This window comes from Pithys albifrons, chromosome Z, assembly GCF_047495875.1.
Source record: "Pithys albifrons albifrons isolate INPA30051 chromosome Z, PitAlb_v1, whole genome shotgun sequence".
Taxonomy (NCBI): Eukaryota; Metazoa; Chordata; class Aves; order Passeriformes; family Thamnophilidae; genus Pithys; species Pithys albifrons.
The window spans coordinates 31,768,636-31,787,422 of record NC_092497.1 but is presented as its reverse complement, the minus strand read 5'-3'; the positions used below and the strand labels follow the sequence as shown (position 1 = coordinate 31,787,422).

Below are 18,787 nucleotides of genomic sequence, written 5' to 3'. Positions count from 1 at the left end.
TAATAGAGGATAGAATTCCTGCATTTGGGGTTTTGTGAACAATCTTCTAAGACTGAGAAAATATACCTGTTTTTTGTAAGCTGTGAGGTTCTAGATGTCAGTGTATCGCTGTAAATAGTGCTTGAAGAAAAGCTGCTAATAGAATAGAAGTAAAAAAAAAAAGTCACAATAGAGACACGTGTCTGCTAGACTTCTAATTATAAGAATTATGCAAATATTTGGTGAGGCTTATATTTCCATTAATTGCATGTGAATGATAACAGATGATCTAGTTACAAAACCAGCAGAGTAACACTTCAGTGTGGGGGTTTCTGGATTCATGCCTTTAGTTTCAAATGCAGTGGGAGTTTCCTTTAAGTATCAGTGGCCACCATCCTGCTATGTATCACATTGTACTTGTTTGAAGGTAAACCAGTAGAAGAAATGAACCTGACTCAAGACAGATTACAAGTCAGAGTTATAATTTACTTTAAAATATTACAGTAATACACTGATACAGAGCAAAATTGGTTTTAACCCACAAAAACCAGATATATAAACCAGGACCATGGAGCCTAAACAGAGTGGTGTTAGCACCAGTAAAAAGCAAAAGGAATGAAAAAACGTATTGATAAGGACAGTGGTTGCAGTCTTGTTGAAAGCGGGAGAGTAGAATCACCTCCCTCAACCTGCTGGCCACAAATGTCTTGATGGAGCCTGGGACACAGTTCTGGTCCTTCTCTGGATCTGACAAGTGGTACCAGAAGTCCCAAAACACGAGGATTATGTATACTCAGATTTAGGTGGGCATGCCCAGTACCTTCCCCAGGGTCAGGAGTTTCACAATGGGTGATATACTCTGTGAGTCATGGGGTATTTTGGAACTGTTGATGGCCCCTTAGCAGACATGACCTCTCATGCTGGGTGCAAAGGTCCTAATGCCTCCCCAGAGGGAAGTTATAACAGCTTCTTTCTCACAGGCTTCTTAAACACTCATGTTGTAGCCTGAGGGGTCAGGTATGCCCTGGGCAGCTGCTGCAAATGATCTGTTATTAGCAGTTCATGAGAAATGACACAGAAGGTGTGGAATACACAGCTTTAGTTACACCTACACAGTCATAAACTGGTTCCAGTTGCTGAACTAGGACAGCAGTCCACAAGTTTCTGCACAATTCTGGACAGAGGTTCTCCAGCATTGTTTTGAAACTCTGAAACTTATGTGATGATATTTAGTGCATGTTTCTGAGAATACCATGCTATTTTAGAGGCCAAGATGGAGGAATTTACATTATTCTAGTGGAAGTTTTGTATTCTCACTAGTTTTTATGTTTATTTTACTGTTTGTTCAAATTCATTCAGTCATATACTACTAATGGTAACATTTGTAACATTTTTTTTGTTCTACCAATAGAGGGAGAAGTGATGCAGAAAACTCAGCTTTTTTTCTTTAATGCACATTTCCCTAGGTAAAATTTGTTCTGTTTGCTTTTTTAAAAGCAGCATATGACACTACCTGCTTAATTGTCACTACTTTTTTCCTCCCCAAGTAATTCTATGGAACATAGTTTATTATTAAATAACTTCAGAATGGCTTAAAGTGGTTGTTTTACATTCATAATCATGTGAAATTAAAAGCAAGGATGTTTTTGGAATTGTGTAAACAAATCTATGCTTTTGTTTCCCTAAAGTTCCAGACCCAGAGTTTACATCTCTCAGATGTGCACAGAAGGTCTCAGCTGTGGAGAGGGTTAGTTAGTGTTACCTTAATTGAAGGTTGTGAACTTAAGGCGATTGATGCAGGTGGGCTAAGTGATCCTTATGTGAAGTTCTGTTTGGGGCATCAGAAGTACAAAAGCAAGGTAGTTTTAGCTGTGACTTAAAATGTTTTTGAAATACTTTGCTCCTGTTTGGGATTTTTTAGTTTTTAATGATATTCAATGGAGGTCATCATCATCATGGCTAGGCTTCACGAACGAAGATATGGGAAGGGCACTACCCACACTTGCTGCAAGCATGCTGGTGGCTAAAAAGGCTAAAATGGGATTGGCAGGTCCGGTCACAAACGGCACAGCGGAATGTCTCTTTAGATGATATTGGTGAGGAATGGTTCTTTCTGCATTGTCTTTTCTCCTCAAGACTTACTCTGCGTGCATTCTCAAAAGAAGCAGCAGTGTCATGAATGGTGTGTCTCCATGAAACCCGATTGGAGGTCATAGTGGACCATTGATGGCAGTCAATATGGCCAAGGCTGAGGTGTTGTTTCAGGGAGCCCTTGTATCTCTTCTTCGGGGCTCCTCTCTTGTGGCAGCCGGTGGCAAGTTCACCACAGAGCACAATCTTCGGGAGGAGGTGATTCTCCATCCTGGAAATGTGCCCTGCCCAGCGCAGCTGCGTTCTCATCAGCATGGCCTTGATACTGCTGACCCCTGCCTGTTCAAGAACAGACACATTGGTCAAGTAATCAGACCAGTGGATGTTTAGGATTGAACGGAGGCAGCGCTGATGGAAGCGTTGGAGAAGCTGCAGGTGGTGGTGATAGATGACCCAGGATTCAGACCCATATAAGAGAGCAGACAGAACTCAGGCTCTGTAGACACTGATCTTTGTACTTTTCTTCAGGTGTTTATTGGATCAGACTCTTTTATGGAGTTTTCCAAAGGCTCTCTATGCCTTTGCTACTCTGTTGTCTATCTCTTTATTGATCTTACCATCTGAGGAAATGATACTTCCCAGATAGGTGAACTGATGGACTGACTTAAGCTCTGATTTGCCTATGGTGATGTGCGGATGATGGAAGACTTCCTGAGGTGCAGGTTGGTAGAGAACTTCTGTCTTCTTCAGGCTGACTTCCAGCCCAAAAAGCTCAGGAGCCTCTGCAAAGCAGGATGTTAGGCGCTGCAGAGCTGCTTCTGTGTGAGCAACGAGGGAGGCATCATCAGCAAAAGCAGGTCACGGACAAAGTGATTCAGGGTCTTGGTGTGGGCCTTCAGTCGCCTTAGGTTGAAGAGGCTTCCATCGGTTCGATATGGGATGTAGATGCCGTTTTCTTCATTGAGGTTTGCTGTGGCTCTTTGGAGCATCATGCTGAAGAAGATTGTGATGGAGTTGGTACAAGAATGCAACCTTGTTTCACACCGTTGGTTATTGGAAAGGGCTCAGAGAGTGCATTGCCTTATCTGACTTGTTCACGCTGATCCTCATGTAGCAGGATGATCATTTTGAGGAACTTGGGGGGACATCCTAAACGTTCCAAGATCTGCCACAGGCCTTTTCTGCTCACAGTGTCAAAAGCTTTGGTGAAGTCAATGAAGGTTACAGAGAGATCTTTGTTCTGCTCCCTACACTTCTCTTGCAGTTGTCTGAGAACAAATACTGTTGCAGACCAAGCTCTAATGAGACTGCACACACCAATATGATGTTCAAGCAAATCCAAAGTTTATTCAAAAACACAGGTATATATCACCTTAAGTGACCCCACCCTAGGTGCGGAGGTCTGACTCCAATTGGTTGAGGCTGGAAACATGTCCTTTTAAGGTGAAAATGAAACTTGTAAGGTGGTCCTTCAGACCCACCAAAATCAGGGGCTGCAACATCTCCCCCTTTTGTTTGAAAGAACAAAGCAAAAATGCAAACAACATAATATACGTAATAACACTGCAGTTTTAAATCTTAGCTCCTTAGCTAACATCCAATGGGAAAATTGTTACCATTACGATCATGCATATTGCAACTTGAACAGAAAGGCTGAAAAGTTTGAAAATTGAGAAAAAACATTTTGAAGATTTTAGATTTTGCTAATTCAAGACTTAACAGGGTATTTTGCGGGTTACATATCCCTACCTCCCCCTCTCTTTTCCAAATAGACCTTTGGAAGGAGGTACAGTAACCTTTGTAAACTAACACAAATTAATACATGACTAAGACATGTATGTTTGGAATTTGCAAACTTACAACTAGTGCAAAACAAGAAACTTTTCTTTCACACGGGAAATTGTGGTCTTTTTGTGCAGTCGTCACCGCACAGACCACTGTAAACAAAACTACAAATTTTATTAAATTTTGTGCAAAGTGTCCAAGAGTGCAGAGTGACTTTACTTTGCAAAGAAGCAAGTTCAGTCCAGCTGAGATAAACTTCTTCATGCAACATTTCAAGGTCAATTCTCAAAACTTCTGTGTGGCCACTACAGAGGTTTGAGAATAGCCTCGAGTCTCAGTCACTTTATACATTCTTGGTAAAGCAGTAATGCTGTGTGGAATTTCAAAATACAATCTAAACAACATGCTAACTTGAACTGGACTGTTCTTGTTTGATTGGACAGTTAATGACTAGTCCTGCAAATAAGAGCAATCAAACAAATTATAATAACAACCAGGATCAATACTCCTTGTATCAGTGCTGCTTCTTGCCAGCTTATTAGGCTCAGGGAATGAACCCATTTCTTTAAAGGAGAAATGATAACTGTTAGCTTGTCAGAATTATTTTTCACTCCTTGTGCTTCTTTGGAGTGTTTGCTTAATTCTTTGTAACATATTCCTTTAAACTCATCACATTGGTAACCATGAACCATCAACAAAAATCTTAGGGCTTCTCTGTTTTGTAATACTGCTTGTTCTATCTTATCAGCATCTGTTGAGAAATCATTAAGCATTTTGGCAATGATGTTTAGTTGTTACACCAGCTGGGGAAAAAACTGATGCTATCAAATTTCCTGTATCACTCCAATGTTCTATGGTGTTTTCCTCAGCTTGAGGACTAGACCACTTAACATGCTCTTGTATTGATTGTGGAAATTTGGTCAGTTTGCCTAAATAACAAGGTCCACTTTTTACCTGGGCAGGTATTCCAGGCCATGCTCTATTACCACAAATTAAGAAATATCCAGGAGGCAATGCTCTTCTCTGGTTGTGTGAACCAATCTTGGTTTTGGGTAACTTGTATTTTGTGAACCAACAACATTCCAACAACAACTGTTATTGGTGTAATTCTTATTATAAGCAGTGACATCTGTGCTTCCCACAAGAAAATATTGCTGTGACCAGTGTTTGTTTGACTATTCAGATACACTACAAGGCACAGGGTAAAATTTAACACATGACTTATTTCTAGGGAGAGCTCCTACTAACTTTAGCTCTTGCGGATCTCTCTCTAAGGAAGTATTTAATTGCCATATGATATCTGCTTCCTCAATACCAAAAGGAATGAAATCTTTGATGTTATGATAAGGTATTCCTATAAGGCACACTTTGTTTGGTTCTCCTGCTTTAACCATGTTATCTGAGCAGAAATTTTTCAGATTTGCCTGTTGAGAAAGCCTTATCCATACATTTTGATTAGTACACTTAGATACTGTCTGGATTTAACTACCCTTTGTATTATGGTGGCTAGATGCTTTTCATCTGGCTTGAAAATAGCTGTGAAAGCTTCTGAAATGATCTTTTGAGTTACCAGAGTCTTCCCTGTTCTAGGAAGGTTAGAAAAGGCAGCTAGGGCAGCATTTTTGGATCTTTCAAATCCCTTTTTTACTTCATCGTGATTCCTGGCTCCCCCTAGCACGTCCCAAACAGAGGCTTCTTTTTCTTTCAGTGCCATGCTTTTAAGCGGCTGTGGTGTTGCTTTCCATTTTGGGATGCAGCCGGTGGGTGTGGCTGTCGGTTATGGAGGCTGCAGGTACCAGCCTGTCAGCGCAGGGGGTTCCGGTGCCGGTGTTGGTGGCTGCGGGCAGCGCGCGGCTATCCAGGAGGGGGTCCCCACCGGCGCTGCAGAGCTTGGGTCCTGTGCGCCCGGCGCTGTGGGAACTTGTTCCCAGGACACTTACACTGTGGAGGGCGCGCAGTGAATGGGATGCCCGGGGGGGCTCTGCTGCCTCTGCTTCACTGGGGAGGAGCGTCTCCCCTCTCCATGACGCAGTCGATGGGCGTATCCATCCACGCAGGAGGTGGTGGGGGTGGCACGAGAACTGATGTGCCCCAGGGGCGGTCTAATTCCTCCCGTACCCCGGCCCCTGCGGGCTGTGGGGGACTCACGCCTTGCACATGCGCCTTGATTGGCAAGCAGTAGGGAGGGGGGTTGGGCGGTCCTGGCACCTTGTGGTAAGCGCGCGCAATTCCTTTGTTTGATTTCGCGGGCTTTTCAATCACGTGGTCTCTTTGTTTTCCTGGCCACACGGTTATGGCGGGCGGCTGTAGCCCTGTTGGAATGTCTCTCGCGGCAGTCTTCTGCCTCAATGGAACGACTCCGGCGTACCTGCGGGGCGGCAGGGAGCGCAGTGGAGCGGCCCCAGCCCCAAGGTACCCTCAGGGCATTGGCGGTGGCGGCGGCGCCGAAGGTGGACGGACGGGGGAAAGCTGCTTTCCCTCATCTCTCTCTCGGCTGAGGGCACTCCCCATCGCGTTTTCTCGGACTCAGGATATAAATAAAAGTCACTCACGGTTTGGAATGGCTGGATGTTTTCTGCAGTGTGTCTTGTGGGGTTCCAGGGTTACTGCTGAGGTCCTGCCACTCCTGCAGCGGCAGCCGGTGGTACAGGCAGGTAAAACATGGGCTCTGGGCTCATTTGCTGTGCATAGGCTGTTTCTTGGTAGTTATAAGCTGGTGCAAAGATAACTTTTTGTTTCTGTTGGATGTCTGTGCTTTTTGCAGCAACGAACGGCGTGGAAAAGCCTTGATTGCATGGTTGCTGTGAATTTGTTGGGTTTTCTGGAGCGGGAGCGGGCGGTGCCGTGTGTGGGTACAGGAACGGCACAGCGCTGGCTCCGCGGCTCGGCTCCGGGCTCCACGCTTGTGGATAAGGGCGGCTGCGATGCTGAAGGGAATGGCAGCGGGGGTCCGACAGGCGGCATGGGCAGAGAGGGGTACCGCGGCGGCATTTCCACGAGCAGCAGTGCCCGCAGTGGTGAAGAAGGATGCTTAGGGGAAAAGCCACCCTGCAGAAGCAGGCTTTTTTCCTTTCTCTCAGGTAGTTCGAGGTTTTCTCGGGCTTGCTCCACTTGAAGGAGCATCTTTCTCATAGCTGTATATGACAGAATAAGCGGCAAAAATTCTTCAGGAGCAGTTTGCACTAAATTCCACAAATCTGCCCCAATATTGTCACATAAGTCTATGGAAAACATGGAATTGGCATCAGTTAAGTGCCCCCGACTAAAGCACCAGTCCAAAAATTTTTGTAATGCTTGTCTTTCAATGTTTGTTTTTGTAACTTGAGCTAATTTTTCAAATTTATCAAGCAATAAGTTTGTCTTAGTCGACTTGGAATTTCCCATGGTTCTTTAACTCACCAGTTTGAAGGTTGTGGTTCCTTCAGTCCACATTCTTCCAGCAGCTCTCAAGGCCACTACAACAAACTCCCTAATTTACGGGAGACAGAAGCTCTCAAAGGCTTCTCCACAAAGCACCCAAAAAACTGGGGCACAGCAGCTCTCGGGGCCACTCCTTAAGGTTCTAGGCAGGTCTGCAGATGGCTTCCATGTTCTGAGACACGTCAGGGTCAACCAATTGTTGCAGACCAAGCTCTAGTGAGACTGCACACACCAATGTGATGTTCAAGAAAATCCAAAGTTTATTCAAAACATACAGGTATATATCACCTTAAGTGACCCCGCCCTAGGTGTGGAGGTCTGACTCCAATTGGTTGAGGCTGGAAACATGTCCTTTTAAGGTGAAAATGAAACTTGTAAGGTGGTCCTTCAGACCCACCAAAATCAGGGGCTGCAACAAAATACCATGTCTGTGGTGCTCCTATTGTCTCTGAAACCATACTGGCTTTCAGGTAGACGTTCTTCTGCAATAGTGGGTACTAATCTGTTCAGAAGTATTCTTGCAAGGATTTTACCAGCAATGGAGAGCAAAGTAATACCTGGGTAATTTGAGCAGTCCGATTTTTCTCCTTTCTTCTTGTACAGGGTGATAATCACTGCGTCAAGGAGATCTGATGGTAGTTCCCCTTGTTCCCAGCAATGCACAACAAGCTCGTGGAATTTGGCATGGAGTGCTTGACCTCCATGCTTCCAGATTTCGGGTGGAATTCCATCAACCCCAGCTGTCTTGCCAGTTTTCACCTGTTGTATGGCCTTAAGTGTCTCTCCCATAGTAGGGGCTGCATCCAATTCATTTTTCATTGGTTGTTTTGCCATGTGCTGAATTGCTGAGCCTTGGACTACACGGTTGGCACTGAAGAGAGTCTGAAAGTGCTCAGACCATCGATTCAGGATGGAGGTTTTATCTGTTAGAAGCATTTGACCATCTGCACTGAGTAGGGGACTTTGAACCGGGTGTGTGTGTCCGTACACTGCTTTCAGGGCCTCATAGAATCCTCTTTGGTCACCCAAATCTGTGCATAGTTGTGTCTTTTCTGCTAGGTTGAGCCACCATTTGTTCTGGATGTCTCAAAGTTTCTGTTGGAGCTTACTGCATGCAAGACGAAAGGCAACTTTTTTCCCATGGCGAGATGGCTGAGCAAGGTGTGCTTGGTTTGCAGTTCTCTTCTTCTTCAACTATTCCTGGATCTCTTGATTGTTTTCATCAAACCAGTCTTTGTTTTTCTTGGAGGAGAACGCTAAGGACTCTTCAGAGGACTGCAGGATGCAATTTTTAATATGTTGCCAAAGCACTTCAGGAGAGGGATTTATGGGATTATCTTTAAGTCCAGTTTGAAGGTTTACCTGGAAGCTGTCTCTCACTGTGGCTGTTTGAAGATTGCTGACTTGGAGCCTCCTCCTTTGAATGCCGCCTCTCTTAGGTTTGGGCTTGAGGTGGAGGTTAAGTTTGCAGCGCACAAGGCAGTGGTCTGTTTGACATTCTGCACTAGGCATCACTCGAGTATGACGGACATCGCTGACATTTCTCTGTTGCACTAAGATATAATCAGTGAGGTGCCAGTGCTTGGATCGAGGATGCATCCAGGTTGTCTTCAGGCTGTCTTTCTGTTGAAAGATAGTGTTGGTGATGGTGAGCTGCTGTTCTGCACAAAACTCCAGCAGGAGCCATCTGTTGTCGTTGCAGTTTCCAACACCGTGCTTGCCCAGGACTCCTTTCCAAGCTTCAGAATTCTTACCTACTCTGGCATTGAAGTCACTGAGGATTATGATCTTATCACCTTCAGGAACCTTTTGGGTGAGGCGGCACAGGTGGTGTAGAATTTGTCTTTTTCCGCTGGGTCAGCTTGGAGAGTTGAGGCATAAACGCTAAAAAAACCCAACATGTTGCTTGTTGTGTAGAGGGAGGCGTAAGGACATAATGTGATCGGAATGACCTGGCGGCAGATTTTCGAGTTTGGAGGCACTGGAGTTTTTAATCATGAAGCCATCTCCTGAAAGGTGTCTTTCAGTTTTGGGTTTGCCAGACCAGTAGAGTGTGTAGCTGGCACCATGTTCTTTAAGGCTGCATTCCTCATGAAGATGAACTTCACTGAGAGCAGCAATGTCAATGTTGAGCCGTGACAGTTCGTGGGCATTTCGAGCAGAACGACGCTCAGGACGTCCACTATCCCCAGTATCAAGCATGGTTGTGATGTTCCAACATGTGAGTGTTAGTTTGAGCACACCTTTGCAGGCAGGTGTATGCCTTTGAAATCTCTTTGTTCCTGTTTGACCGCACGGAAGATGCCGGTTGGCCGCGGTTATCCAACCGAGTGTGGAGATGAGTTTTGTTTAGGCCACCTTTTCCAGACCCCTCTCCATGTGGAGCAAGCAGTGCTGTCCTTAGAAAAGTCTGCTTGGTCATTCAGGATGCAACCCCACGAGACTGTCATCTCCATGGTCAAGTCTCGAATGACCAATATCCTGAACTGCCTGCATGCAGCTGCTTCCTATCACTTGCCATTTTCGACCCTTGCCTGTTGCTACGGGACTTTGCAAAGAGGGTGAACCCTTTGAGCCTGCGGAATGGATTTTTTAGGTGAGGCACAGCATGCACAGGACTGGCCCCACCCTTTACTCCTAAGGTTCATTTGCCACGACCTAGCAAGCTTGGATGGTGACAGCGAATACCTCAGGACATAGGTTTGGTTAGAGTATCCTTCTCTTAGATGGATGGCCTTACAGGGCTGAGTGAGCTCCATCTGCCCGGGTTTGGGATTGGAGTTGTCCTTCTCCTAGGACAGTTGCCAGACAGCTGGCGAGCCCATCCTGCCCTGTGGACACACTTTGTCTGACCCTTCAGCTGAGACCTGTCTGGCATGGGAGACCCTACTGGAGGCACAAACCACAGCCAGCATAGCTCTCAACCTCATGAGAGCACGCAAGCTTCTCCCCCGCGACAAGGGGGTGTCCCTGGAGAAGTGATGGAGGTATATTGCTGTAATAAAAATTTGCTCTCAGAGCAGCTGGAGGTTTGTTTAGATGTCTCTTTTTATTTCATTAGAAACAAAAATAGTACTAGATGGTGAAAAATGTAGCACTGAAAAATGTGGGTTTGCAGGGGGGCACACCTGATATTCCATACGTATTTTGTTAGTTTTTATTTCCTGTTAGGGGTTATTCATGGGAGGTGAAAGATGCACAGTGATTGTGACAAGTATCTTCCTGGCTTGATGCCGATTGCCTCTTGGATCCTTTGCATTGTCTTATCCTCAGACTATATCTTGCTCATATTCTCACTTTCCTCTTTGTGTCCTTACATCAAGTTTCATTGAAGTTTTTTATGTATGATCTTCACAGGTGGAGAGGATTGATGAGGGAGAAAATTATTTTGGTACTTGTTTGGCCTTCTTGCTATTATTTTTTTGTTCCCCTGCTCCCCAGTGTTTTTAAAATTGCTGTTTATGGAAGATGCTGGGACTGCCAATGATGCATATGACCTTCCTCTCTCAATGGTGATGATGGCAGCTGTGTTTTTCACAGCCAGATGAAGGGGAAATCGAGGAAGAAGGCAGGAACTTATAGTTGCAATATTTACAGAGCTCTGAGCCTGCATTAGGGCTGTCTCTTAATCTGAAATTAGAAGAAATCAATTTTCCTGCTTTTGTGAATTAAAAAATTTCATAATCCTCTCTGCATTTTCCATTTTTTTCAAGCCAGTAGAACTGGTGGGTGTAAGAAGTAGTGTTTCCTTAATAGGGAAGGTACTAGGTAGTGTCTTGCTCAGGACAGGTGTGACTGCTGTAAGTACTGCTTTTGCATCATGGTAGAAAAATCTATAAGCTTTCCATTCAGCACAGTGTGCTCAGAAGAACATAAACTGAAATTCACTGAAGTCAGAAGTAACTGGCCTGAAAATGATTGAGAAATCTACTTTCATCTGAGTTTTAAAGAAAAAACCTGATTTTATTCCCTGCAAAGTAAACCATAGCATCATGTTTCTCTCAGTATTACTGCAGCTGGGGAAAAAAATACATGGTAAAATGGTTTGTTAAAGTACTTAGAGTCACCATTGACTTGTTGTCTCAAGTGCTTTGTTTTCCTTTGGGCTTAGATGCACAACTTTACAGCTGTCACTTAAAAGAGGACATAATTATTCTAGAGAGAAATGGCTCCATTCCCAGAGCAAATCCTTTGTTCAGGAGGCTTTTGAAGGTGGATAAGTTGCAGGATTTTGGAGGTTGCTGTTAAGTCAGAAAGGCATGAGAGAACTGGCCAGTAGTCTTTCCTGATAACTATTTTTTAATTCTCTGCTCCAGCTACTGATATTGAAGACAGAAAAAACTCCATGAGCAGACTGTAAAGATCAAATTTACAATTCAAGAAAGTGTATTCCTACACAATGCAGTATGACTTTCTGTTTTGATCTCCTTTTAGATTGTGCCAAAAACTTTGAATCCTCAGTGGAGGGAGCAGTTTGACTTTCATCTCTATGAAGAACGAGGTGGAATTGTTGATATTACTGTGTGGGACAAAGATGCTGGTAAAAAAGGATGATTTTATTGGCAGGTTTGTGCAATTCTGGCTTCCTTCCTCCCTGGGGATGAGAACAGATGATTAAAATGAGCCTCGCTGTTGAAACTGTATCTTATGACTGTTTCTTGGTTTTGTTGTGTGGTTTGTTCTTTTTGAAATTCTAGGAGGATTTTCTGCAATGTACAAGAACAGTTTGCTGCACTGATGTAATTCTTTGATGATTTAAACTAGTTTTTATTGACCAGTAGGTGGCAGCCTTTACCAACTGATAGACAGGTTTCTGAAAATAAAAATCCCCGGTTTAGAGCAGTTACCAGGATGCAGGAGGTTCCATACAGCACCATCCAGTTTGGAAGAGAAATAACTCTTTTAATTTGTAAGAGGTGCATAAGACCAAATTTATGTATCAATCCACTTGGTACATGAAAATAGAATATTGAAAAACTACACCCATATTTTAGGGCAAAGAAATAAGATCATTCACTAATTCATATTCAGGAAAAGAGAATCTGTCTTAGAGCCAAGAAATAGTATGTATTTGTGTGGCTGTGGTCCATTTTACAGAGTAGGAAGTGGCATTAACTGTTAGCTAATAGGGAAAAAGCTGTGCTTTTAGATACTACAAATTAGGTGATGTTTGGAAAGCTCAGATATTTGTTCACATTGTACTTTAATTGATATCCATACAGTTATAACAATAGTATTAATAATTATTAATCCTGTATATTTTGGTTGTTTGTGAGAGTATTGGTTGTAGGTGCTTTCACTAGGGCATTGATACTGTTAACTAGCAAAAATGGGGGGGGGGGGGAGGGGTTAGTAGTTAAAATCAGGAATGGAAATCCCACACACCAAGCCTTGTACTTTTATTGTCAGTATGGCAATGTTTCTGCTGCCTTTTCCTCCCTCTCATGCCATTTAAGATAGTGGCTTTCTTTATCAAATTAGGTGAGTTGAATAACAATCTCTGTTTATTTCCTACTATGAATTGTTCAAACTCAGAATATGTACAGAGTCTGTGGCAAGCAGACAGCCTTAACATTGACAAAAACATTTCTCAAAAGTATACACAGTAGGATTTTATTTTACACAATGAAACTCTTTGGGTTGGGTGGTTATTTAGAGTTTATATTGTATTTTTTTCCCTTGCTTGATTTCAGTTGACTTATATGGTAACAGTAAGTTATTTTCTGAAGCACTGTAAAGTTTTCATGTGTGACTTTTCAAAACAGCATAATTCAAGCAGCACTTGCTGAAATCTTGCTCATCTTGATTTTTGTAAACTTATTGTCAGTGTTTGTATAATTGTTTTTCAGTTTGTCCTTTCAGACCATCTCTCATATCACCTTCTGTGAAACAAATTCCTCTTCCTGAAGATTTCCATGAAAAACCATAATTTGGCAAGCACAATTTGAATACAAAAATGGGTCTTAATATTTCCCCCTCCTGATATTATTTTCCAGTCACTGTGGATAAAAAGCACTAACACCTGTCAGCTCCACTTAATAATGACCTCTCTTCTCCAGTTTTTCCTTTAAAGGCTGCCTCTAAGAACTGGAAATACTTTGGTGCAGGCACTACAGATTTGTGCTTTGTGTGTGTGTGTTATGATAAGTGTATATTAATTTTTAAAAGCATGACTGAGTTTGACTCCATGACTAAGGCTCTATGGCTCTCAAGGCACAGGCACATGTAATACATTGAATATTTTGATTCAGATTCCAGAAGAAGTGGTAATGAGGCTGTGGAAGGAAAACAAAAGACCTCCTGGTAGCATTCTAGCATTGCTCAAGAATAGAGGGTAATTCATTTCACCTGCTTGCTTGACTAATGTGCAAGCAGCAGCTATAATATTATATAAGAATATTTCTATTAAATGCAAATAAAACCAATTGTTTCTTGAAGATGTCCTGCCTGGCCAAAGAATGGTTAGGGAGAAGGCACACTTGATGGAATAGATCCTATTCATTGAAAGAACAAATCAAATTGAGAAAACAGAAGAAAAGGTTTCCCAGGTGGAAAGTTGAAGGAACAAATTCCAGGAATTTCACTGAAAATGACACAGGAAACCTGTGTTGTTACTGTGCTAAACTGAGTTACTTGCCAATGCTATTCCAAACCAGAATGCCATAAACTCTCCTGGAATGATACTATGTCTTAGCTGTACTTTTGGGAAATAAAAGAAGCATGGAGTAAGAGGCAAAGACTTCTGTGGACCTTGTACATTTTTTAGCCTGGAGCATGGTAAGGGCCAGGTGAAAGCTGGGATTGTTGACACAGTGGTGATGGCATGTGTGTGAGGGCTTGGGCTTGGTATAAATTTCTGAGGATAAGAAGATGCAGAAAAAGATTCAAGAAGCCTGAAGACATGGAAGTGAGATTCTGGTTTTGGGGTGACATAACAGAGGGACAGAAGTGGAAAGGGGTGGCATGCGAGAGGGAGGAAAGTGTTAAGAGGGTGAGAGCAACAGCATGGCATCCTTGTTGAGCAAAGGAGAAGAAGATATCTGTCACATAAGGCTCCATCTTCATTTGGATGCCCATGCACCTTCAGCATGGTGGTTCCTGAAATGAAATGCTGACTGGTTGATTTCTATTCTTCACTTGGAGCACTAAATGTTTATAAAATTCATTTGAGTTTCAGTTGTGTGCATTCTCCATGAGAGTTTAAGGGCTGTAGCACCTTGTGAACTTCCATCTTAGAATACTTTAAAAAAAACCCAAAACCCTAGGACCAATTCAATGTTTATTTTAGGTCCTCAGAAATCCTGGGAAAAGACCTCATTCAAAAGCTTTGAGGAAAATGTATTTCCAATCATGTGCCGCTTTGTATGAGAAATCACTGGTCTTGACCAGAACTGAGCTGCATTTTACAGGAGGTGAATTTCTAGCATTCTTAATATAATTTCTTTAAAAAAAACAACCAACATTCTAGGACCAAATACATGAGGTCTAGAGGTTCTTTTTATGGAAAGCACCAGGAGCTAAAGCTACACAGGCAGCCCTCTTGCATTCGAATATGCATGTAGACTTGCGTAAGTGGTATTATTCATTGCTTTGGCTGATATGTAGAAATACGTATGTATGTATATATATTGTTCACTCTGACTACATATGATATTCATATTGTTTTGCTATGAGCAATTAATTTATGTTCTGTATCATGTCATTATGATCCTGTGATTAAAAACACATTGCAGTAAGGTTATGTATTGTCATGTAATTATTTGATTTTCTTATAATTTGTATTTTTGAAGGCGACTCTGACTATCATCTTTACGATAATCAGTTAATAAATCCTCATGGTTTTTACACCTTTATGCATAGCAGTAATCTGAACAAATTAGCTGCTGACAGCTGCAATGAATTACCAAGAATGAGTGCTGTCACAGAACAAGTTGTTTCTGTGAACATACAGGATAAGTAGATACCATGTCATGCAGTTTTATTCAGCTGAAGTTATATGCAATCCAGTGCAGCAGGATTTATAACATTATTTATTAGTATGAAAGATACATATTTATCTTTACACTGACATGGACTTTTGTTCCTATTTTCTGCCAGAAAATTACTGTTTTTATAGATGCTACTGTCTTTTTTCCCATGTGATGCAAATTAAGAAAAAAGAGACACTGTGTATAGTATATTCATTAAGGCTATGTATTAATTTTATCTGTAGCAAACTGAAATTTCCCACAAACTCTAAAATATCGAAAATAAAGTATTTAGATTTTCATATTGTCTGTTTTGTCTTCTCTCAGTAACAAAGGTATAGTTTTTGGATCTACATAAATAAAATCAATATGCAACTAGGATTCTCTGATTAATCTGAAAGCACTGGGATATGCTATCAAAGTTCTAAACTAAAGTGAGATTTTATTTTAAAAATATAAAATTTTAATGTTTACGGTTTGGAGTTTTTTCCCACTAACATTTATGTGGTTTCACTATGGAAGACTGAGCATTATCACAGAGAACTGAGTGATGCTGTAAAGCTGTGTATGTGTACTCCAACATGCATAGAAAGTTGGGTGAAGGACACTAAATATGCCACTGCAAGTGCTTCTTCCCAAATTTCTTTCTAGAGATCATGTGGACACTGTGATAAAATAGCAGCAATTTTATTTTTAAAATATTGTTGTCCAAGAAGAAGGTTTTGAACGCTATTTGTGAAAGTCAATGTTAATGTTGAAATTGCCAAGTCTTTGAAGTTTTCTTGATTTTTGCAGAACTCTGTAGTGAAGATTACTTCCTCTGGAATTGTAGGTAGTAGTTTATTATGCCAGTCTTTAAAAAATGCTTTTCACATAGTAGTTTGAAAATTTCTGCATGTTGAAGTAACTTTGGAAGGATGTATTGCATTAAAAATGTAAATAATACGCTGTTGTAATTTGAGATTTGAACTCTGTGAGCACGTGAATTACACAGCAATTCTGTACAAACATAGAGAATCACACAACCAACAGCCTGTCTGTATAATCGTTTGTTGATTTTACATGATAAAGGCAGTTAAATGCCACCCTGATGTCCGATACTGTCAGATCTCGGAAGCTAAGCAGGGTCAGGCCCAGTTAGTACTTGAATGGACGCCTCCCGTTAATACCGGGGGCTGTAGGTTCTAGTCCTGAGGACTTCACTGTCACAGTCCAAGCTTGCTCAGCCGTGGCAGATGAACCTTAGGAGTTAAAGGGTGGGGCCAATTTTCACAAACGCTGTGCCACACCTAAAAAATCCACTGTGCAGGCTGGAAGGACATACCCAAGTGAGTAGAGCCCTTCCCCAAATCTTTTTTTGCGAAGTCTAGCCATACATACATACATACATACATGTTAAGTAAAATTACTGCAGATGAATTTCTTGACAGAAAATAAAGATTTTTCTTGAAGCATTAAATTCTAAAAATGCTATTGTAAGGCCTGCTGTTGAAAAAGCCTGAGATGTTCTGAGCCATCTCCATTTCTGATCATTGTCAAAAAGAGCTAAATGTAAACACTGCATCTCAAAATTTGGCCTTCAGGTGTTCCACAACTTACTTATTCCTATCTCTGCCTATATTTACTAATGCAGAGGCACTTCTGTTCTGTTAGAAAGCCAAAAAAGTTTCAGTTTTGTGTCACAAATATTCAATAACTTTCTCTTACTGGATACTTTATTATTTAAAGCTTTTACTAACAATTGTTATTGTCACATTCTATTGTGAAATTGATAGTATTCCCCAATGTATTCTGGTAGACAGGGAGAGGGAGCTGAATAGCCCTCCTGTATTCCAGGAAGATATAGTTACTGACTTACTGAGCCAGATGGATCCTAACAAGTCTATGGGACCAGACGGGATCCATCCCAGGGTGATGAGGGAGCTGGCAGAAGACCTTGCCAAACTGCTCTCCATCATCTTCCAACAGTCCTGGCTCTCTGGGGAGGTCCCAGATGACTGGAGGTTGGCGAATGTCACCCCAATCCACAAAAAGGGCTGCAAGCAGGACCCTGGCAACTACAGGCCTGTCAGCCTGACCTTGGTGCCTGGCAGTGTTATGGAGCAGTTCATCCTGAGTGCAATCACACAGCACCTTCAGGGTGGACAAGGGATTAGACCCAGCCAGCATGGGTTTAGGAGGGGCAGGTCCTGTCTGACCAACCTGATCTCTTTTTACGATCAGGTGACCCATCCGGTAGATGAGGGGAAGACTGTGGATGTGGTCTATCTGGACTTCAGCAAGGCCTTTGACACTGTCTCCCATAATATACTCCTGGAAAAGCTGGTAGCCCATGGCCTGGACAAGTGTACCCTCTCCTGGATTAGGAGCTGGCTGGAGGGTCGGGCCCAGAGAGTGCTGGTGAACGGAGCTGCATCCAGCTGGCGGCCACTCACTAGTGGTGTTCCCCAGGGGACTGTGTTGGGTCCAGTCCTGTTTAACATCTTTATTGATGATTTAGATGAGGGGATTGAGTCCATCATCAGCAAATTTGCTGATGACACCAAGTTGGGAGGGAGTGTCAACCTACTGGAAGGCAGGAGGGCTCTGCAGAGGGATGTGGATAGACTTGAGAGATGGGCTGATTCCAACGGGATGAAGTTCAATAAGGCCAAGTGCCAGGTCCTGCACTTTAGCCACAACAACCCCCTGCAGCGCTACAGGCTGGGCACAGAGTGGCTGGAGAGCAGCCAGGCGGAAAGGGACCTTGGGGTACTAATTGACAGGAAGCTCAACATGAGCCAACAGTGCCCAGGTGGCCAAGAAGGCCAATGGGATCCTGTCCTGTATCAAAAATAGTGTGGCCAGCAGGACCAGGGAAGTGATCCTTCCCCTGTACTCTGCGTTGGTGAGGCCACACCTTGAGTACTGTGTTCAGTTCTGGGCCCCTCAGTTCAGACAGGATATTGAGGTGCTGGAGCGAGTCCACAGAAGAGCAACGAGGCTGGTGAAGGTACTGGAGCACAAGCCCTATGGGGAGAGGCTGAGGGAGCTGGGGTTGTTTAGCCTGGAGAAGAGGAGGCTCAGAGGTGACCTCATCACTGTCGAGAACTACCTGAAGGGAAGTTCTAGCCAGGTGGGGGCTGGTCTCTTCTCCCAGGCACTCAGCAATAGGACAAGGGGGCAGAGGCTTAAGCTCTGCCAGGGGGAATTTAAGTCGAATATCAGGAAAAAAATCTTTCCAGAGAGAGTAATCAGGCATTGGAATGGGCTGCCCAGAGAGGTGGTGGATTCACCATCCCTAGAGATTTTTAAACACAGATTGGACGTGGTGCTGAGTGCCATGATCTAGTATAGTAAATGGACTAGAGTTGGACCAAGGGTTGGACTCGATGATCTCGGAGGTCTTTTCCAACCCAATCGATTCTAGGATTCTAGGATTCTATGATTCTATGAAATAATTGAATGCTACATACAAGCTGGGTTGCTTATGGATCCTTCTTCTGACTCTATGTCTTCCCACATGTGGAAATGTACTACTAATTGATGAGTGGCAAAATAAGAGG

General features: G+C 42.9%; 1 protein-coding gene across 1 annotated transcript in view; it reads left to right on the top strand.

Annotated features, from left to right (window-relative positions):
• The window catches only part of MCTP1 (multiple C2 and transmembrane domain containing 1), a 215,008-nt gene that overhangs the window by 60,762 nt on the left and 135,459 nt on the right, over positions 1 to 18,787 (top strand). Inside the window, 3 exon segments of the mRNA XM_071581543.1 lie at positions 1,668 to 1,838; positions 11,710 to 11,817; positions 11,819 to 11,841. Coding sequence (XP_071437644.1) covers positions 1,668 to 1,838; positions 11,710 to 11,817; positions 11,819 to 11,841 — 302 coding nt within the window.